The sequence below is a fragment of the Chelonoidis abingdonii genome, chromosome 17, assembly GCF_003597395.2.
Source record: "Chelonoidis abingdonii isolate Lonesome George chromosome 17, CheloAbing_2.0, whole genome shotgun sequence".
Classification (NCBI taxonomy): domain Eukaryota; kingdom Metazoa; phylum Chordata; order Testudines; family Testudinidae; genus Chelonoidis; species Chelonoidis abingdonii.
In genome coordinates this window covers 29396499-29416355 of record NC_133785.1, presented here as the reverse complement: position 1 = coordinate 29416355, position 19857 = coordinate 29396499, and the positions used below count along the sequence as shown (strand labels likewise).

The following is a 19857-nucleotide window of genomic DNA, read 5'->3' as shown; positions in this document are numbered from 1 at the left end:
CCTTTCATCTTCTGTAACGGAGCTCTGATAGAACAGATTTGTCTCCTCATACAGCGATCAGATCCTGTATCTCCCGTACGGTCCATGCTGGAGCTCTTTTTGGATTTGGGACTGCATCGCCACCTGTGCTGATCAGAGCTCCAAGTTGGGCAAACAGGAAATGAAATTCAAAAGTTCGCGGGGCTTTTCCTGTTTACCTGGCCAGTGCATCTGAGTTCAGATTGCTGTTCAGAGCGGTCACAACGGTGCACTGTGGGATACTGCACGGAGGCCAATACCATCGATTTGTGGCCACACTAACCCTAATCTGACATGGCAATACCGATTTCAGTACTACTCCTCTAGTCGGGGAGTACAGAAACCGGTTTAAAGAGCCCTTTATATCGCTATAAAGGGCCTTGTTGTGTGGACGGGTGCAGGGTTAAATCAGTTTAACTCTGCTAAATTCGGTTTAAACTTGTAGTGTAGACCAGGCCTAACAGAAGGAATGAGATTTGTGAGTTTTCAGTGCTTCCACTGCAATCATTTAGACGCAGGCCAGGAGTGAAAAATCCCACAGAGGGATGAAACTTGTGACCTTGTAACATAAAAGTGCTCTTTGGTTTACAGGTTAAATGTTCCTTGCCACATAGAGAGAAACTAAAATGCTAATGAAAAGGTCTAACAAAATGCTTTTATACATTTGGGTTTTACCGCTGAATAAAAACCCAATTTCATTTACTCTGTAGCTGTGAGGGGATGATGTACTAGTTTCTCTTTATCACATTTCTGAATTAATTGTTTCAGACTAGCAACGCCATTCAAAAATGAACTGACTCTGAGCATACTATTCTTTCTTTTGTGTATACTTTTAGGGCAAGAAATTGCTTCGGAAAGCAATATTTAAACACATATCCATTAGCCATATCTATTTCAAAGGACAAATTGTTCTTTTAATCACCTCCACTCAATTTTATATTTTAATTGCTCCAAGCGTCGTCTTTTTTTTTTTTTTTTTAACAACTCTGTTGTGCTTTTTCAATGGTTGAAAGTATTTCAAATTACTTCCTGACTATAATAATTTTTAAGATAAAAAAAGACAATGGTTGGATCATTCCTCAGCTAAACTACATCTGATTTCTTATTAATGTTACATGTTAGCTGTATAAACTAATGAAAATTATCTAAGGGTAAATTTTCAAAGTACTGCTGTAGTATTTAATAGGACTCACATGGCAAACGTTATTTAATAATCCTGTATTGATTTAATAGGACTTGCTTGCATTAACCCCAATAAAAACACAAACTGTATCCACTATTTTACTCACCAGAGGTAACTGACGCCCTAAAATCACTGGTAGGGCTGCAGGCAGTAAGTTATTCTGTCCTAACCTTCTGTGTGGAAAGAAAAAGACTGGTGCACTGTACCAGAGTGTTTGAAGGGGGTGAGGAAAGCCAAAGCAATCTGCAGGGGGATAAGGGATGTTGGTGGGAAAGTGGGAAGAAAAATGGGTACCTTTTCCCACGTCCCCTCCCTTTTCAAACAGAAAAAAACCAAGGATGCTTTACAGCAAAGGACAGGACAGGAGAAAACGGTTTTTATTTGACTTCTCTTTTGTGTGATCCCTTCACTGTTCTCTCCAATTCCTCTCCCCCTCCAACCCAGCTCTTCCTATACAGCCTCTCATTCTTCCCTACCCTGCCCCCAATAAACATCCCAAGCTCAGAAAACTCGCCCACAGCCTCAGAACTCTTCACCCTTCTACCTCACACCCGCCACCATCAGGAGCCCCACACTCCGACATCTCAGAAATCATCTCTACTTGCTCCAGCAGGGAAGGACTCTGGGAGCAGGCATCAGGCAACATGTGCCGGGGAGACCCTGTGGTCTTCATTGCTGTGGCTACAAGGATCCCTGTACATGTCCCCTAATGCCTGTTCCCACGGAATTAGCCCCACGGCTTGCCTCCTTCCTCAGTTTAGTGCAGCTTGTGCTACTGGGACTCTTAACTACCCATCTCTAGTTAGAACCCTGTATATTGCAGTCTCCAGGGACTGAATCAGCTCTAGTGCCATCAGCACTCCCCTCAATGGCAGCAGGTGGTACTACACCCCGGAGTGCACACTACACAGTGTCTCCAGTGTATCTAACAACCTCCAGTGTTCAAAAATCATGAGTCAAGCACCCCAAAAATCATTAGATGGGCTTAAAAAATTGAGATTTCAATACAATAATACATTTTGGGTTTTTTTGGTTTGCATTCTGGTTAGCAACTGGAATGCATTGAGGTTATATTTTCAATTTTCTCAACAAACACAAAGGTTAGAAACTTGCTTTAGTTTTTTAAAATGAAAACTGAAATTCTCTTGTAATCATTTGACTCCAGGAGGCGGAGCTTTAACTACAACAAATAGTGTGAGACTCCCAATAAAATCATGAGAGTTGGTAACACTGGGCATTATTGGTGAGCCTTAGCACCATCAATCTCTAATGTCCCATCGATCCACAAAAGCATCCTTCACCATCTATGCACAACATCCAAACAACGTCTTATGAAAAGCATGGAATGTGAGTGTCATGGTATAATTCCCCACCCTGAACCTTAGCGTCCAAAAGATGGGGTACCAGCATGAATTCCTCTAAGCTTAATTACCAGCTTAGAACCTGTAGCGCTGCCACCAACCAGGAATTCCAGTGCCTGTACACTCTGGTCCCCCAAAAACCTTGCCCGGGAACGCCCCAGGACCAGACCCTCTGTATATTAACACAAGGAAAGTTAAACCCCTTCTCCCCCACCATTGCCTCTCCCAAGCTCCTCCCTGGGTTACCTGGAGATCACTGTGATTCGAAACTCTTGAATTCTTAAAAAGAGAGGAAAAATCACTTCCTCCCTTCCTTCTCTTTCCCCCTCCCAACTCTCCCTGAAGAGAGAAAGTAATCCTGCTCACAGAGAGAAATTAAACCTCTTTCTCTCCCCCTTCCCTCCTTTCTCCCACAATCCCTGGTGGATCCAGACCAGTTCCCTGGGCTCACCAGATAAAAAAAAACAATCAGGTTCTTAAACAAAAAAAGCTTTTAATTAAAGACAGAAAAAAGTAAAAATTATCTTTGTAAATTTAAGATGGATTAGGTACAGGGGTCTTTCAGCTAATAGACACTGGGAATACCCTCCCAGCCTAAGTATACAAGTACAAATTAAAATCCTTTCAGCGAAATACAAATTTGAACTCCATCCAGTCAAATCCACATTTGCAAATAAAGAAAACAAATATAAGCCTAACTCACCTTATCTACCTAGTACTTACCATTTTGAACTTATAAGAGCCTGTATTGGAGAGAAACCTGGTTGCACGTCTGGTCACTCTCAGAACCCAGAGAGAACAACCCAAATTCTAACAGCACACACAAAAACTTCCCTCCCTCCAGATTTGAAAGTATCCTGTCCCCTGATTGGTCCTCTGGTCAGGTGACAGCCAGGCTTACTGAACTTGTTAACCCTTTACAGTAAAAAGACATATAAAGTATTTCTGCTCTATTAACTTCTACTATCTGTTTATGACAGTGGGGTATCTAATCAGTCACATATTCCTTTGTGCAATGTCAGAGTAGAGATTTTACGTCAAACATTTTTATATTAATGTACAAAACGGCCTCTGTGAATTTCAAATTTTGTGAAGCATTTAAAACAGTGTTACCATCTAGTCCCGTTCTCCCAAAATTGAAATACTCATTCTGTGTCATAAGCTTTTATAGACAGGGAATGCATCTCTATGAGTGTAGAAAGTGTCTAGCACATAGAATAATAGGATCATAGAAATGTAGGGCTGGAAGGGACCTTGAGACATCTTCAAAACCAGCCCTTTGCATTGACGCAAGTCTACCTAGAGCAACCGTGAGAAGTGTTTGTTCTTAAAAACCGATGGGGATTCCACAACCTCATTTAGGCCTATTCCAAAATTTAACTTATCTTATAGTGAGAAAGATTTTTCTAATATCTAAACCAAACCTCCTTTGCTGCAGATTAAGCCTATTACTTTTTGTCCTACCTTCAGTGAACATGGAGAACAATTGATCAGTATCCTTTTTATTACACTCCATCACATAGGTGAAGATCTGTTAGGTCCCCACACAACCTTCCTTTCTCCAGACTAAACATACCCAGGTGTTGGGTTTTTTTTAACCTTTCCTCACAGATCAGGTTTTTTTGAACCTTATTATTTCTGTTGATCTCCCTTAGACTCTCTCCAATTTATCCATATCTTTCCTAAAGTGTGGTGTCCATAACGGTACATAGTACTCAAGCGGAATCCTCACCAGTGACGAGTAGAGTGGGACAAGGACCTCCTGTGTCTTACACAGGACACACCCCAGAATGCTATCAGCCTTTTCACAATTGCATCACACTGTTGACTCTTATTCAATTTGTGAACCTCTATAATCACCCAGATGCTTTTCAGCAGCACTACTGTCTAGCCAGTTATTCCCCATGATGTGATTGTGCATTTGCTTTTTCCTTCCTAAGCGTAGTACTCTGAATATGTATTTACTGAATTTCATCTTCCTGATTTCAGGCCAATTTTTCAATTTGTCATGATCATTTTGAATTCTAATTCTGTTCTCCAAAGCTCTTACAATCTCTACTGGCTTGGTGTAATCCACAAATGTTATAATCATATTCTCCACTCCATTATCCAAGACATTAATGAATACTGAATCGTATTGGATCTTGGACTGAACTCTGCATTCAGCCAGGCACTCAGATACCACAGAATATGCTCCGAGAAGAAAGTCTGGGATATATATACACCTTAGCACACTCAAAACCACCTTCACCAAATAAGGACACTCCACCAGAGAAGTAGATTGCATCAAGGGACAGGCCACCCAAATACCCCAAAAGAACCTGCTTCAATATAGAAATAAAGCCCCCCTGACCATATACTCCTAATTGTCACCTACCACTCCACAATGGAACCCATAAGGGTTGTCATGAAACAATTACATCCCATACACATTGGTGACCCCATCCTGAAAGAAATCTTTCCTGACCCTTCACTTCTGGCCTTCACCAACCCCCTGACCTCTCCAAGCTCATCACCAGAAGCAAGCTCCCCACACACCAGGACACATTAACTCAAAGCAGCACCAGACCCTGCCAGAACAATAGATGAAAACCTGCAGACTTATCTCTACTGCTACAATCATCAACACCCCCCACTACTCACCTTTCGAGATCCCTGGGTCTTACGCTTGCCTGTCACAACATGTGGTGTACCTCATCCAGTGCACTAAATGCCCTAATAGCAACTATGCGGGTGCAACCAGACAAATAACTATGCTCTTGAATGAGCTCACACAGGAAAATGATAGAAAACAAGACCACTGTATCACCCGTGGGCATAGACGACTCATGGGAGGGATACAAAGGGGGACACCTGCTAAAGGGGGACAACTGATGTCCCCACGTGACTCCTCCCTGCCCTCCCGCCAGCCGCCGTGCTTTCTCCATCCCCTTCCTGGATGGGCTCTGTTCTCCCGCTGTGCCGGGTACAGACTTCTGCATACAGTGTCTCCAAACCGCAGCAGTGAAAGGAGCAGAATGTGGGGCTGCCAGGTGGCCCTACGCCAGCAGCTCCTCTGACATGGCCTGTACCACCCCCAGCTCTTCCACAAAGCTGCGCGTCCTGGGGTCTGTGCAGCCCTGCTGGAGGACAGGGTTGGGGGCAGTACTGGAACAGCCGTGCTGGAGAAGCTGCTGGCATGGGGCGCTGACTCCTGGGAGCAGTGGCTGCACACTTAGCTCCTGTTGCTGCTGTGGTTCCTGTGAGAGTCCTGCAGTTCAGGTCAGTGGTGAAAGGAGCAGTACATAGGGCAGCCCGATGGTCCCACACTGGCAGCAGGTCCTGCTCGGCTGTACTGCCCCCAGCTGTACCCTCTGGTGGGGCTGTGCAGACCCCTGGAAATGTAGCTTTGTGGAAGGTCTGGGGCCAGTACAGCCGCACCAGAGGAGCTACTGGCTCTGCCTATGGGTGCACACTTTTTACAAACCGGACAGTCTCTATGCAAAAGAATAAATGGAAACAAATCTGACATCAGGAATTATAACATTCAAAAACCAATAGGAGAACACTTCAATCTTCCTGATCACTCAGTAACAGACCTAAAAGTGGCAATTCTTCAACCAAAAAAACCTTCAAAAACAGACTCCAACGTGAAACTGAAGAACTGGAATTAACTTGCAAACTGGACACCATCAAATTAGGCTTGAATAAAGCCTGGGAGTGGTTGGGTCATTACAAAACCTAAACCTAATTTCCCCCAACTGTTACTCATACCTCTTTGTTAACAGTTTGAAATGGGCCACTCTCATTACCACTACAAAAGTCATTTTTCCTCCCTTGGTATCCTACCGTTAATTGAATTGTCTCGTTAGACTAACCTCACACTTGGTAAGGCAACTCTTGTCTTTTCATGTATTTATACCTGCTCCTGTATTTTCCACTCCATGCATCTGATGAAGTGAGTTCTTTTCTAGCCCATGAAAGCTTATGCTCAAATAAATTTGTTAGTCTATAAGGTGCCACAAGGACTCCTTGTTGTTTCTACTTTTTACAAAGTGATCACTCTATATCTGCCTTATTGGTCCTCATCCTCAAAGGAAATCCGCACAACATTTTCAAAACATGAGCCTGACAACTTAAAATTAATTATTCTGTGAGACACTAAAAATCTTAACCTGAACAGAGACCCTGAATTTATGGCTTATTACAACAGTCTGTAACCCACTAACTCCCTCTTTCTATCCCATGACTGCAGAGGTGTTAACGGGCCACTCTACCTTGAATGGACCCTTACAATATGTACTAACCACTCATGCTAAACAATCTCTTACACCTTGCATTTTGCTGTGAATTCCTTTCTTGAGGGTATGGCTACACTGGCACTTTACAGCGCTGCAACTTTCGCGGTCAGGGATGTGAAAAAACACCCCCCGAGCGCTGCAAGATACAGCGCTGTAAAGCCTCAGTGTAATCAGTGCGGAAGCGCTGAGAGTGCGGCTCCCAGCGCTGCACGCTATACCCGTACAGGATGTGGTTTACATGCAGCGCTGGGAGAGCTCTCTCCCAGCACTGGCGCTCTGACCACACTCAGACTTCAAAGCGCTGCCGTGACAGTGCTTTGAAATTTCAAGTGTAGCCATACCCCCAGACCTGAAGCAGAGCTCTGCCTGGCTCAAAAGCTCTTCTCTCTCACCAACAGAAGTTGGTCCAATAAAAAGTATTACCTCACCCACCTTGTTCTCTCTAATGGGTGCAACCATCACTCAAATAAAGATATGATGATTTTGGTCAGATTTACTTTCAGTTCTACCCAGCATACAGTTTTGTCAAAAGAAAAAGATGAAGGATTGCACTAGTGCAAGGGAAGAACACAGCTAGTGTGTGTCTGAGGAGTTATTTCTCGTTGTCAACACTGATTTGTTACTGGTGAGGAGAAAAAAAACCGCGACACATAGAATCAATGTAAATTTCAGCTGTGAAGGAGTATTATTGTACCTTATATGGGCCAATATGAATTTCTCTTGGGTCCCATTTGATTTCAGGCTGTCATCTGAAATTTGTGCAAATGATGATACTATCAGGGCCACCACAATTTATATTTTTTAAGTAAAACACAATTTTTCTACATGGCAGAGGCAGACCTCCTAAAGAAGTGCTACAGAATACAGTTTTTAAGGCCTTGGTCTTTGATTTTACTTGGCCTTTGATTACTCAATTTACTACACTGGGTGTGCATGCAAATGAGCAAGTGGGTGCCCTACATCATGATTTGTATGTGCCAAGTGCAATTTATTCTAAAGCTGGGTGTGAAAAATTGGTTACAAGGGTGTAAGTGAGTGCGTGCAAAGTCAGGCCAATTTGCAGCTAGCTGAACGTTTGACCCTTTATAGCCAAATAACAGTAGCAGAATCTGCATTGAATTCTGCAGTTCTATTGCACATGCATACATGCACACATAAAAAAGGTCTGATGTGTTTAATAAATTCAACAAAAATATCCTGGATTGTACTTTGTTGCAAAATGGTATCTGAGCATTCAAAAGTTAGGTAAAATAAAGGTATGAAAATATTCCTGACACATATTTACTCAGCACAGCAGAGTTTTCATATTATTTTATTTATGAAGAAGTATTTTGTTGGAACTTATGGCTCTCCAAATGGCAATATCAATTTGCATGTGAAAATACTAATTTGCAACAGACATGACATTATTCATTGAATGATTTATCACACTAACTAATGAGCAGTAAATTACCTATTTTAAGCGATCTCACGTCATTTTGAACTGACGAGCCAAGTCTTTAAAATAATGAGCCATGAGCGAGAACGATCAATATCATTCAATATACATTCATTTATCAATTAAGACTCCATCTATTGGTGCTGGAAATGAGAGGAAGGGCAAACTTGTACTTGCCTTATTCACAAGTGTAGTCCGGTTGGCAGAGTATGAATTAAGAACAGTGCCTTCAAAAGGGCTAATCATGTGAGTAAGGCAACCGGAATTTAGCCCTAAAAACTGTATGCACAAAAGTATTTGATAACGATAATAATGTTTTAGCATTTTAGCACCCCAGTGGATTAAAGTAACAGCAATTGCTGTTGAAATGCTAATTTGAGATCATGATCAACAAACCGCCCACTCACCATATGCAATCAAATGCCTCAGGATCCCAGAGGTATCAGCAGATCTCTCTTACTTATGCCACTGCCTGAAAGGCAGAAACATATCTGCCCCAAGGCTAGTGAATAGAACTGTCAATATCCTCTTGTATACAACTGTTGGTTCAATTATGTTTGTAATGTATTCAAGTTGTCTTGGGTTACTCACATCCTCCATACGTTAAAGATAATTTGTGCAGATATAGCAATAAAAAGGTTATGCAGAGTTATTGAGACTCCTTTCCTTCTCCTCCAGCATAAGATCTTAAAGTCTGCCTTTTTCCACACAAGTATGTACTTCTAGAACAGTTTAAGCAGGGAACAAAACTAACCTTCATTTTTAAAAATTACAAGTTAACTTCACAAAATAAGATGTGTATGTTCAGTTTGTTGACACTACCTTGGTCTTTGACTGGGTCGCAGCAATTCTGCCAATCTGACTGGGACAATGTGGAAGGATCCTGCTGAAGAAACTGCAGCAGCGCTACCAATATCATAGGGAAAGGCAAAATGCAACTCCTGGTTCATAAAGATGAAATGTGCAGGGGAGGAGAAGAGTGAGAATGGTAAAAGCAGATAGAAAAACTCTGGCAGCACCCCTTCTGCAGGGACTACCTTACCTCCCACTTTAAATCCCAGGACCAAGGAGTAACTCCAATGAGGTCACATCCTGTACCCTAGCTCCCAAGCTAGGACAGAGTCATGGCTCTTGTACATACCTGGCAGGATGAGGTTGTTCTTCCAGCAGTATGTGCTTCCTAATGGTTGGCGCCAGTGATTCTCCTTGCCACAAAAAAGGCTATAGGTTAGATGTGCTCAGAACAAGGATGAAGACGAGTCTGTCTAGGAACCTTCTAGGAGTGAAGAAGCCACTAACGGCAGAAATTACAACTACTGTTCTCACCCCATTTGGCATCTGATGCTGGTCAGACTTGCATCGTCTTTTACATTTTCTAACACCAACAATCTACAGCTCTCTCCCCTCGAGGACAGGGCATTATGGATGAGAAGAATGAAGGAGAATGGCAATGAGAAGATATACCACATCCCTTAGAGACAAGAGAAGGGAAAACCCAGAAAAAAATATAACAGGGCCCCCCCTGACTTTACCCCCAAACAAATGTTTACTGACTGGAAAGGAAGTAAGATAGAGGCAAATGTCTGCTGTAGACCAAACAATGGCCATTTCAGGGCTGCTCTTGGTTCTGCCTCCTAGATGATCAGGGCCAGCTACTGGACAGTGGCATGTTAGAAAAGGCTCTCAAACAGGTGAGCTCATAACAAAGAATTCAATGGCAAGTAAGCAGCCAGAGACAAGGGGGGGGCGGGAAGGAGGAGCAGCAATGGCTCAGCAGACTCAGGGGAAGGAGCAGAAGTCTTGGGGGAAGGGGTGAAGTGGGGCTGGGGCAGAGTCAGGGGTTGAGCAGTGAGTACCCTGTAGCACACTGGAAAGTTGGCACTTGTAGCTCCAGCCCTGCAGTTGGCACCTATGCAAGGAGACGCATATTATCCTCTGAAGAGCCACATGTTGGCCACCCCTGATCTAAATCATTTAGGAAGATATTGAACAGAACCGGACTCAGAACTGATCCCTGCGGGACCCCACTCATTATGCCCTTCCAGCATGAGCGTGAACCACTGATAACTCCTGTCTGGGAACGGTTTTCCAACCAGTTTTACACCCACTTTATAGTAGCTCCATCTAGGTTGCATTTCCCTAGTCTTTTTTATGAGCAGGTCATGCAAGACAGTATCAAAAGCTTTACTAAAGTCAAGATATACCACGTCTACTTCTTCCCCTCAACCACAAGGCTTGTTATCCTGTCAAAGAAAACTATCAGGTTGTTTTGACACATTTTGTTTTTGACAAATCCACGCTGTCTGTTATTTATCACCTTATTATCTTCTAGATGTTTGCAAATTGATTGCTTGATTATTTACTCCATTATCTTTCTAGGTACAGAAGTTAAGCTGATTGGTCTGTAATTCCCTGGGTTGTCCTTATTTCCCTTTTTATAGATTGACACTATATTGCCCTTTTCCACTGTTCTGGAATCTCTCCCATCTTCCATGACTTTTCCAAGATAATAGCTAATTGCTCAGATATCTCCTCAGTCAGCTGCTTGAGTATTCTCGGATGCATTTAATCAGACCCTGGTGACCTGAAGACATCTAATTTGTCCAAGTAATTTTTAAGTTGTTCTTTCCCTATTTTAGCCTCTTCTGATCCTACCTCATTTTCACTGGCATTCACTACGTTAGACGTTCAGTCACCACGAAACCTTCATGGTGAAAACCGAAACAAAGATGTCATTAAGAACGTCTGCCATTTCCACATTTTCTGTTATTATTTTTCCTCCCACATTGAGTAACGGGCCTACCCTGTCCTTGGTTTTCTTCTAGCTTCTAAGGTATTTGTAGAATGTTTTCTTGTTACCCTTTATGTCTCTAGCTAGTATGATCTCATTTTGTGCCTTGGCCTTTCTAATTTTATCCCTACGTATTTGTGTTATTTGTTTATACTCATCCTTTGTAATTTGACCTAGTTTCCACTTTTTGTAGGACTCTTTTTTGATTTTGAGGTCATTGAAGATCTCCTATGGCCTCTTGACATACTTCCTATCTTTCCTAAGCAGTGAGATAGTTTGCTCTTGTGCCCTTAATAATGTCTCTTTGAAAAACTGCCAACTGTCTTCTATTGTTTTTCCCCTTAGACTTGCTTCCCATGGGATCTTACCTACCAACTCCCTGAGTTTACTAAAGTCTGCCTTCTAAATTCATTGTCTTATTTTTGTGTTTGCCTCCTACCATTGCTTAGAATCATGACTTTACGATTCTGGTTACTTTCACCCAATGCCTTCCACTTTCAAATTCTCAGGCATTCCTCCTATTTGTCAATCAATCGAGAAAGCTCTCGCCTAGTAGCCATCGAAACAAAAATTGTCTCCAATACTTCCAAGAACTTATTGGATAATTGCTGTGCCTTGCTTGTTATTTTCCCAATAGATGTTGGTTAGCTAAAATCCCCATCACCAGCAGTTTCCTGTGCTATTGGATGATTTTGCTAGCTGTTTAAAAAAAACCCTCATCGCTCTTCTTCTTCTCTTAGGTGTCTGTAGTAGACCCCTACTATGCATCACCTGTATTCTACCTCTTTTATTCCTCACCAGAGACTTCAACAAGTTTTTCTATTTTCATACATAGTCCATGTGTATTTACATTTTTTAAATATATAAGGCAACACTTTGCTTCCTTTTTCCCCCTGCCTGTCCTCCTGAGCAAGGCTGTACACTTCGTAACCATATTACCCTTCTATACCATTTCTATAATGAGTATTTATTCCCACCAGTCTCTGTGCATGCAACTATGTCATAGGGTACTCTACACTACGGGATTATTCGATTTTAATAAACTGGTTGTAAAAATATTGTATTAAAGCGAGCGCACGTGGCATACAGGACATTAATTCGGTTGTGGGTCCATGGTCCGAGGCTAGTGTCAATTCTGAGCTTTTGCACCTGGGTGTATGTCCGTAGCTATCCCTCAGTTCCGCCAGTCTCCCCGCCCGTGGAATTCTGGGTTGAGATCCAGTGCCTGAGGGGCAAAAAATCATGCCGCGGTGGTTCTGGGTAATGTTGTCACTCATTCCTTCTCCGAGAAGCAACGGATTTCCCTGGATTGGTCTGGCAGACGCCATAGCCGGCACATGGAGCCCGTTCAGTTTTTTTTTTACATTCTTTCTTTTTTTTTTTTTTACTTTCACCTATATGTACAGGATGCGCTGACAGAGGCGATACTGCAGCGTAACAGCCAGCATTATTTGCTTTTGCATGATAGCAGAGACGGTATCAGTCATTCTGTACCGTCTGCTGCCATTGTAAATGCAATGAGATGACGTTATCTGTCGTTCTGTACCGTCTGCTGCTATCATGGGTGCCCTGGCTGAGGTCGGCTGGGGGCGCGAAGGCAAAATGGGATGATCTCGAGTCAATCCACCTCCTTTAGGGTATCTAAAATAAGTCAGTCTGCCTAGATATGGGCAGTTACTAGAGAAAAACAGTGTATCAGAGAACCAGAAGACAGCGCTCCTGTCAATCCGCAGAAACGATGAGCTGTCGTTCATTCACACGGGAGTGCCCCTGTAACACCCACCATTGCTTCCTTCCTCCCCAAACTTCTGGCTACCGGGGCAGTGTCCCCCATTTGTGTCATGAAGTTTAAAGAATGCAGGAATAAGAAACAGAGACTTGTTAGTGAGATAAAATGAGGGGGAGGCAGCTCCAGCTGCTATGATAGTCCAGGCAGGACATTAAGCGGTGTAGGAGGAGAGAGCTCAGCATCCAACTGCTATGATAGTCAGCAGTACAGAATCTTTTCTTTACACATGAAAGGGAGGGGCTGATTGAAAGTTCAGCCCGTTGCTATGAGGAGGACGTTACAGCCGTTCTGTACCATCTACTGGGAATGACAGAATCATTCCTATTTTATCCAGGGCGCCCCCCCGGCGCCTCACCTGAGGCCAGCCAGGAGTACTCAGCAGCTATCAAGATATTGTACCGTCTGCCACTGGGAGGAAGAGGAGCGGATACTGTCTTTACTGCGCAGCATCACATCTACCAGCAGCATCAGTAACATAGGGTGACATTAAAAAAAGTCAGAAAACGATTTTTTTCCCTTTTCTTTCATGTGGGGGCAGGAGGGAAGTAATTGATGGAGCTATCAACCTGCAACACGCCAGACAAGTGTTTTGAACCTAACAAGGCAGGACGCAGCCAAGAATGCATATACTTTTCGGAGACTGCTGTGGACTGTGGGATAGCTGGAGTCCTCAGTACCTCCTCTCTCCCTCCATGAGATTCCATTTGATTCTTTGGCTTTCCGTTACGCTTGTCACGCAGCACTGTGTAGCCTGGAGATTTTTTTCAAATGCTTTGGCATTTCGTCTTCTGTAATGGAGCTCTGATAGAACAGATTCGTCTCCACATACAGCGATTAGATCCTGTATCTCCCGTATGGTCCATGCTGGAGCTCTTTTTGGATTTGGGACTGCATCGCCACCCGTGCTGAACAGAGCTCCACGTTGGGCAAACAGGAAATGAAACTCAGAAGTTAGCGGGGCTTTTCCTGTTTACCTGGCCAGTGCATCTGAGTTCGGATTGCTGTTCAGAGCGGTCACAATAGTGCACTGTGGGATACTGCACGGAGGCCAATACCATCTATTTGCGGCCACACTAACCCTAATCCGATATGGTAATACCGATTTTAGTGCTACTCCTCTCATCAGGGAGGAGTACAGAAATCAGTTTAAAGAGCCCTTTATATCGATATAAAGGGCCTCGTAGTGTGGAAAAGTGCTGCGTTAAATCGGTTTAACGCTGCTAAAAATCGGTTTAAACGCGTAGTGTAGACCAGGTCATAGTTTTGTTTATTTACCAACATTTCGAGTTCTTCCTGCTTATTCCTCATAATTCTTACGTTAGTATACAGACATCTAAGATACTGATTCGATTCCCCCCGCCCCAAATTCTGTCTTGTCTCTCCTTTACCCCTGCTATAACAGCCCATACTCCCCCCAAATTCTAAACCTTCTTCCAGGTTTCCATGTTCTTGACATTCAAGAGAAGATGTGAACCTTGAATGTTATCTGTAAGAAGAAAACTTCCTGTCACAGGAGAGTCATGGGCACAGGCACAATTAACTTAAAAAACACAGTTTATCTGTTGCCCACATTACTCACTGAGTGAGATAGAAAGTTGGTCAGTTTGACTAATTCCATGCCCTTTGGAGAATGTGACCCCTTCCCTGCCTAACGGAGAAGATCCTAAAGATGGTTAACATTCCCTTCAGTGATAAGATTATTGACAGATTAAGGAGAAATCACTGTATATAACTCATGCACATTAGAAATCTTGTATGTAAATTATATGAAAATTCAAGATACATATGCACATATGATGGCAGGCAATGCTCTACATGAACTTGGGAAGTTGATTTACTTAACAGAACCTTGTCCCTATATTACTCTTTCGGCAATTACTTGTTTTGGAACAAAGGACAACAGTACAGAAAAAAATCATTTTTAACATCTCCTTGTGGCCAGCTCCTTCCTTCCTTTCCAGGAGAAAACGAACATCTTATTAATATTTTTAAGTAGGCATGTGAAATGTGTGCCAAACATTAACAGGTTTCATTCATGTCAGAGATCGGATATACTGTTTCTCTTTCTAAACAATCAAAAACATAGTATAAAGACAGTAAATGATCAAAACACCCTCTAAGGACTTCACAGAGGGCCTTAATGGTTAAAATGAATGAAAAAGATAGCTGTGAGTCCACGTAAATCTAAACTTCAGATGTTATTTCACCTCATATGTATACTGAGGAGAATTTCCTAATGATCCCTGAAAAACAATATGTTTTAGCAGAACAGTTGGTGATACAGTGAAAATAATAGCAACTAGAAATGTTTTCCCATATCTGCAAATCAATTATTATACTTGATATGAAGCATCCTAATTATCCAAAAAAACCCAGCAGTGAACTATAAGTACAATTGATTTGATGTGAAGTGCACACAGTTACATCAGCAAAATATTTATTTCAAATAAAACCCCACCCACTAAACACCATTACAATCATTATAAAAATAAAGTTATTCAGTTGGATCTATGACCAAGAAAGAACTCAAAAATAAAATCCTCAATATGTATCAAAACTGAAGGTTCCCCATTCAATTTAATGTCTAATCTGATCTCCCCAAATGGCAAATACCAAACACCAAAATTACCCTAACTATAGTAAAAAACATTCTTCTACTTACATCTGCAGTAAATGTTACATACTCAGTGTCTTGGCAGAGAATCAACTGGGCATGTAAGTGCCATTTCTGTATTGAAAGCATGGGAGCAACTGCAGGCGTCAAAGGTGAGAAGAGAGAAGGGGTTGCATGACAAGTGTGTGAGTGGGGAAGGCAAAGTCATGGAACCTACCTAACAAGTACCCCCACTCTCATGATAGGGTTTATCACTCCAAGCCAGGATAGAGAACAGGAGTTGACACATACAGACCCTCAAGCCAACAGAATGAAAAGGAGAGAGAAGAGAAGTTAAACAGCCTCTTCCTCTCCAGCAGTCAAAAGCCAAGTGAACTTTCTGTCCAGTAGCTGTAGGGGAGCAAAGATACGTGTGTTTGGTGGGTGGAGGTGTGGGAGAAACGGGGGAGCAGAATCTCCTTCCCAGAAGTGAAGAGGATGAAGATTGAGGGGGCTTGACACTTGGCTACCAAGATGTGCAGAGAGGGAAAGAGGACATTAGTGGCATAGCTGGTTAAGTCAATAAATATCTTCTTGGAATAGACTCCTGTAAGAACAGCCATTCTGAGGCAGATCAATGGTCCATTTAGCCCAGTATCCTGTCTCCTGAAAGAGGACAATACTAGATGCTTCAAAGGGAATGAAAAGACCAGGCCAATTTTGAGCGAACCATCCCGTCATCCAATCACAGCTTCTGGCAGCTGCAGATTTAGGAACATCAGAAGCATAGGGTTGCATCCCTGATGATCTTGGCTAGTAGTCATTGATAGACCTGTCCTCCATGAACTTATCTAATTCTTTTTTGAACCCAATTATACTTTCGGCCTTCGCAACATCACAAGGCAACAAGTTCTAGGCGTTTGTGATTGTAGGCGTTGTGAAGAAGTCCTTCCTTTTGTTTGTTTTAAACCTCCTGCCTATTAATTTCATCAGGTGACCCCTTGTTCTTGTGTTATGTGAAGGGGTAAATAACACTTCCCTATTCACTTTCTCCAATCCATTCATGAATATGACCTCTATCATATTCCCCATTAGTGTTCTCTTTTCTAAGCCGCAGTCTCTGTCTTTTTAACCTCTCGTTATGTGGAAGCTGTTCCATACCACGTATCATTTTTGTTGCCCTTCCCTGCACCTTCTCCAATTCTAATATATCTTTTTAGAGATGGGGCAACCAGAACTGCACACAGTATTCAAGGCATGGGTGTACTATGGATGCATTATGATATTTTTGTCTTATCTATTGCTTTCCTAATAGTCACGATTTGACTTATAAGCTCTCTGGGACATGCACTGGCATTTCCTGTATGTCTGTGGCGTGCCTAGCACATAGGAGCCCTAACTTGGTTAACCTCCATAAATACATATCAAAAAATAATTACAAAATAATAATCATAATTGATTAAGTAAGTCTAGCTCACAGGAGAATTTTTTTTAAAATCGCAGGCATCTGAGACAAGTTATAAAGAATGGAAATTATTGCCGAGAAGTATATTAAAAATGTCTACTAGGGTGTATGTTCTCAGATGCGCATTCAGGTCCTTTAAGGTTTTCAAATGCTTGTTCACCTGGTACTAATACGACAAACATTGTTGGGGGGAATCATTCACTAGCATGGAGTATCCTTACATGGACTAGTCCTCAATTTTGTGTGGAATAGGGATTTCAGGTGGCATATTTATATATGAAAATTTACTGCAGGGGAATTCTGGTGGTTACTCTATGATCCCATAGTGCTAACACATTTAACGATGGCAGCAAACAACAGAGCTGCAAACATTTCTTACCTCCTGAATGAGATGGTGGTCTGCAAAGCAGCACAACTCCTTGACCTTCTCGAACAGACACTGTAATTCTTTTAGTTTTAAAGTTTTCAAGATCTGTTTTTGAAAGAAAAGAGAAGTGGGTATCAGAACACATACAGTGATAGAATACATTCAGAGAGGGCCCAGGTCTGTGATTCTTGTGCAGGACAAGCAGCAATTTACTACACAAATTAGTTGCACTGACTTCAGTGGACCACTCAGTACAAGCAACTGAGTAAGGGTGACAATGAGGACTGGAATTATTTATGCAGAGAGATGATTAAATAGATACCGAACCTGAATCTGATTTCACTGATGCTGGGTTTAAACCAGCATAACTCAGTCAACTGCAATGGTGTTACTACTGTAATTTGGGTTAGAATCAGGTCTCTAATTTGCTGCTATTTGGTAACTAGAGTTTCATCTGAAATGAAGCATTTCATATTTGGGAATAACATTAAGGATCTGATTTGAATGTCCTCTAATCACCAGTAAGTTCATACTCAATAGTTGTTCAATAAAAGACAGTTACCTTTTCCGTAACTGGTCTTCTCTGAGATGTGTTGCTCATGTCTATTCCACATTAGGTGTGCGTGCTCGCCATGTGTACCAGTGCCAGAAGTTTTTCCCCTAGCGGCACCTGTAGGGGGGAGTGCCCCCATGATCCCTGGAGTGGTGCCTGCCTGGCACTCGATAAGGAGAGCTGCATGCTCCTCTCACCCTCAGTTCCTTCTTGCCAGACAACTCTAACAGAGGGGAAGGAGGGTGGGATGTAGAATAGACATGAGCAACACATCTTGAAGAACATCAGTTATGGAAAAGGTAACTGTCTTTTCTTCTTCGAGTGACTGCTCATGTGTATACCTCAACAGGTGATTTGAAGCTATATCTGTTGGAGATGGGTAGGAGTTCACAAGTTCCCAGGATGGAGGACAGCCCTGCTGAACCTGACATCATCTCTGGTCTGGGGGATGATCGCATAGTGCGAGGTGAACGTGTGAACCGAAGACCCCGTGGTGGCCTACAAATGTCCTGGATGGGGATGTGGGCCACGAAGGTAGCCGACGAGGCCTGCACCCGAGTCAAGTGTACCCTCACAATAGGTGGCGAGGGGACACCCACCAGCTCATAACAGGAACGGATGTATGAAGTGATCCAGTTGGAAAGTCGCTGAGTGGAAATCGGTTGGCCCCTCACGTGCTCAGCCGAGTCAATGAACAGTTGCAAGGACTTTCTGTACAGCTCAGTCTGCTCAAGGTAGCATGTTGTTTGGGGCAGAACACTACCATAGGGAGCTGATCACAGAGTCCGGCATGGTGAGGACCTTGTCCATCTTGTCCGTGGTCTAGGAGAACTTCGAGGCCAACCAGAGCTGGAGGGGCTTCATCCTGAGTCTGGCGTGACAGACCACATACGTGCACACCACATGTTGCAGGCAAACCCTGGCTGTTGTCACCAGGAACCTTGTGACTGAGTTGATGAGACCTTTCAGGCAGGAGAGAGGCCCTGGCTAACTCTGTGTCCAGGAGCACTCCGATAAATTATAGGTGTTGGACCGGGACAAACAGGACTTGGTGTTGTTTACCAACAGGCCCAAGGTGGGGCACGTGGACAGGAGGAGTGCCAAATGATCCCTCATCTGCGACTGGGAGGTGCCCTTGACAAGTCAATCATCCAAGTAGGGGACTCTCTGGACCCCTCGCCATTTGAGGTAGGCCGCTACCGCCAATATGCATTTTGTAAACATCCTGTGGGCAGTGGACAGACCTAATGGAAGGACTGTGAATTGATAATGATTCTGTCCCACCATGAAATGGAGGAAGCGTTTGTGCCCCTCGAATATGTGGATGTGGAAGTACACGTCCTGTAGATTGAGGGCAGCATACCAGTCCCTGGGATCCAAGGAGGGGATGATGGAGGCTAGGGAGACCATGCAGAACTTGAGCTTCACCATGTACCGGTTCAGACCTTGGAGATCCAGGATGGGCCTGAGCCCCCCTTTGACCTTCGAGATAATGAACTAACGAGAGTAATACACCTTTCCCATGAACTCCTCAAGCACTGCCTCTATGGCTCCTAGTCTTAGAAGCCACCCCACCTCCTGCTCGAGCAGAGCTTTGTGTGAGAGGTCCCCCAGGAGGAATGGAGGGGGGAGGGTTGGGTGAGGAGGAAGTAAACTGGAGGGTGTAGCCCCGGGAAACGGTGTTGAGGACTCATTGATCTGAGGTTAGTCGCAACCATTCCAGGAGGAAAGCATACATTGGTTGGAGAAGGGAAATTTTATTGGGCGTGGATCCCCGATGAGGGCTGGCGGGGTGCCTCCGAGCATCCTGTCAAAATCGCCTTTTCCCTGCCTGCTTGCCCTTGGAGGACCCAGGCTGTGCCCTGAAGGACTGTGGTACCCTCTCTGAGACGAGGACCGATGGCGATGACCACTGTGATCCCATCGATATTCGCTCCTTGAGGACGAGTGGTGCCGCAAGAACTGGACAGACAGAACCCCGCCAGACAGTCTGGTCAGCGTTGAGGGTGATCCACCAGG

General features: G+C 43.4%; 1 protein-coding gene across 2 annotated transcripts in view; it reads right to left on the bottom strand.

The window, feature by feature from the left end:
• CNTN3 (contactin 3) overlaps positions 1-19857 on the bottom strand; it is a 237830-nt gene that overhangs the window by 88270 nt on the left and 129703 nt on the right. For both annotated transcript variants that reach the window (XM_032795983.2, XM_032795984.2), the window contains exon 3: positions 17298-17390. In XM_032795983.2, the coding sequence (XP_032651874.1) occupies positions 17298-17390 (93 nt within the window). The remainder of the gene's footprint in view (positions 1-17297; positions 17391-19857) is intronic.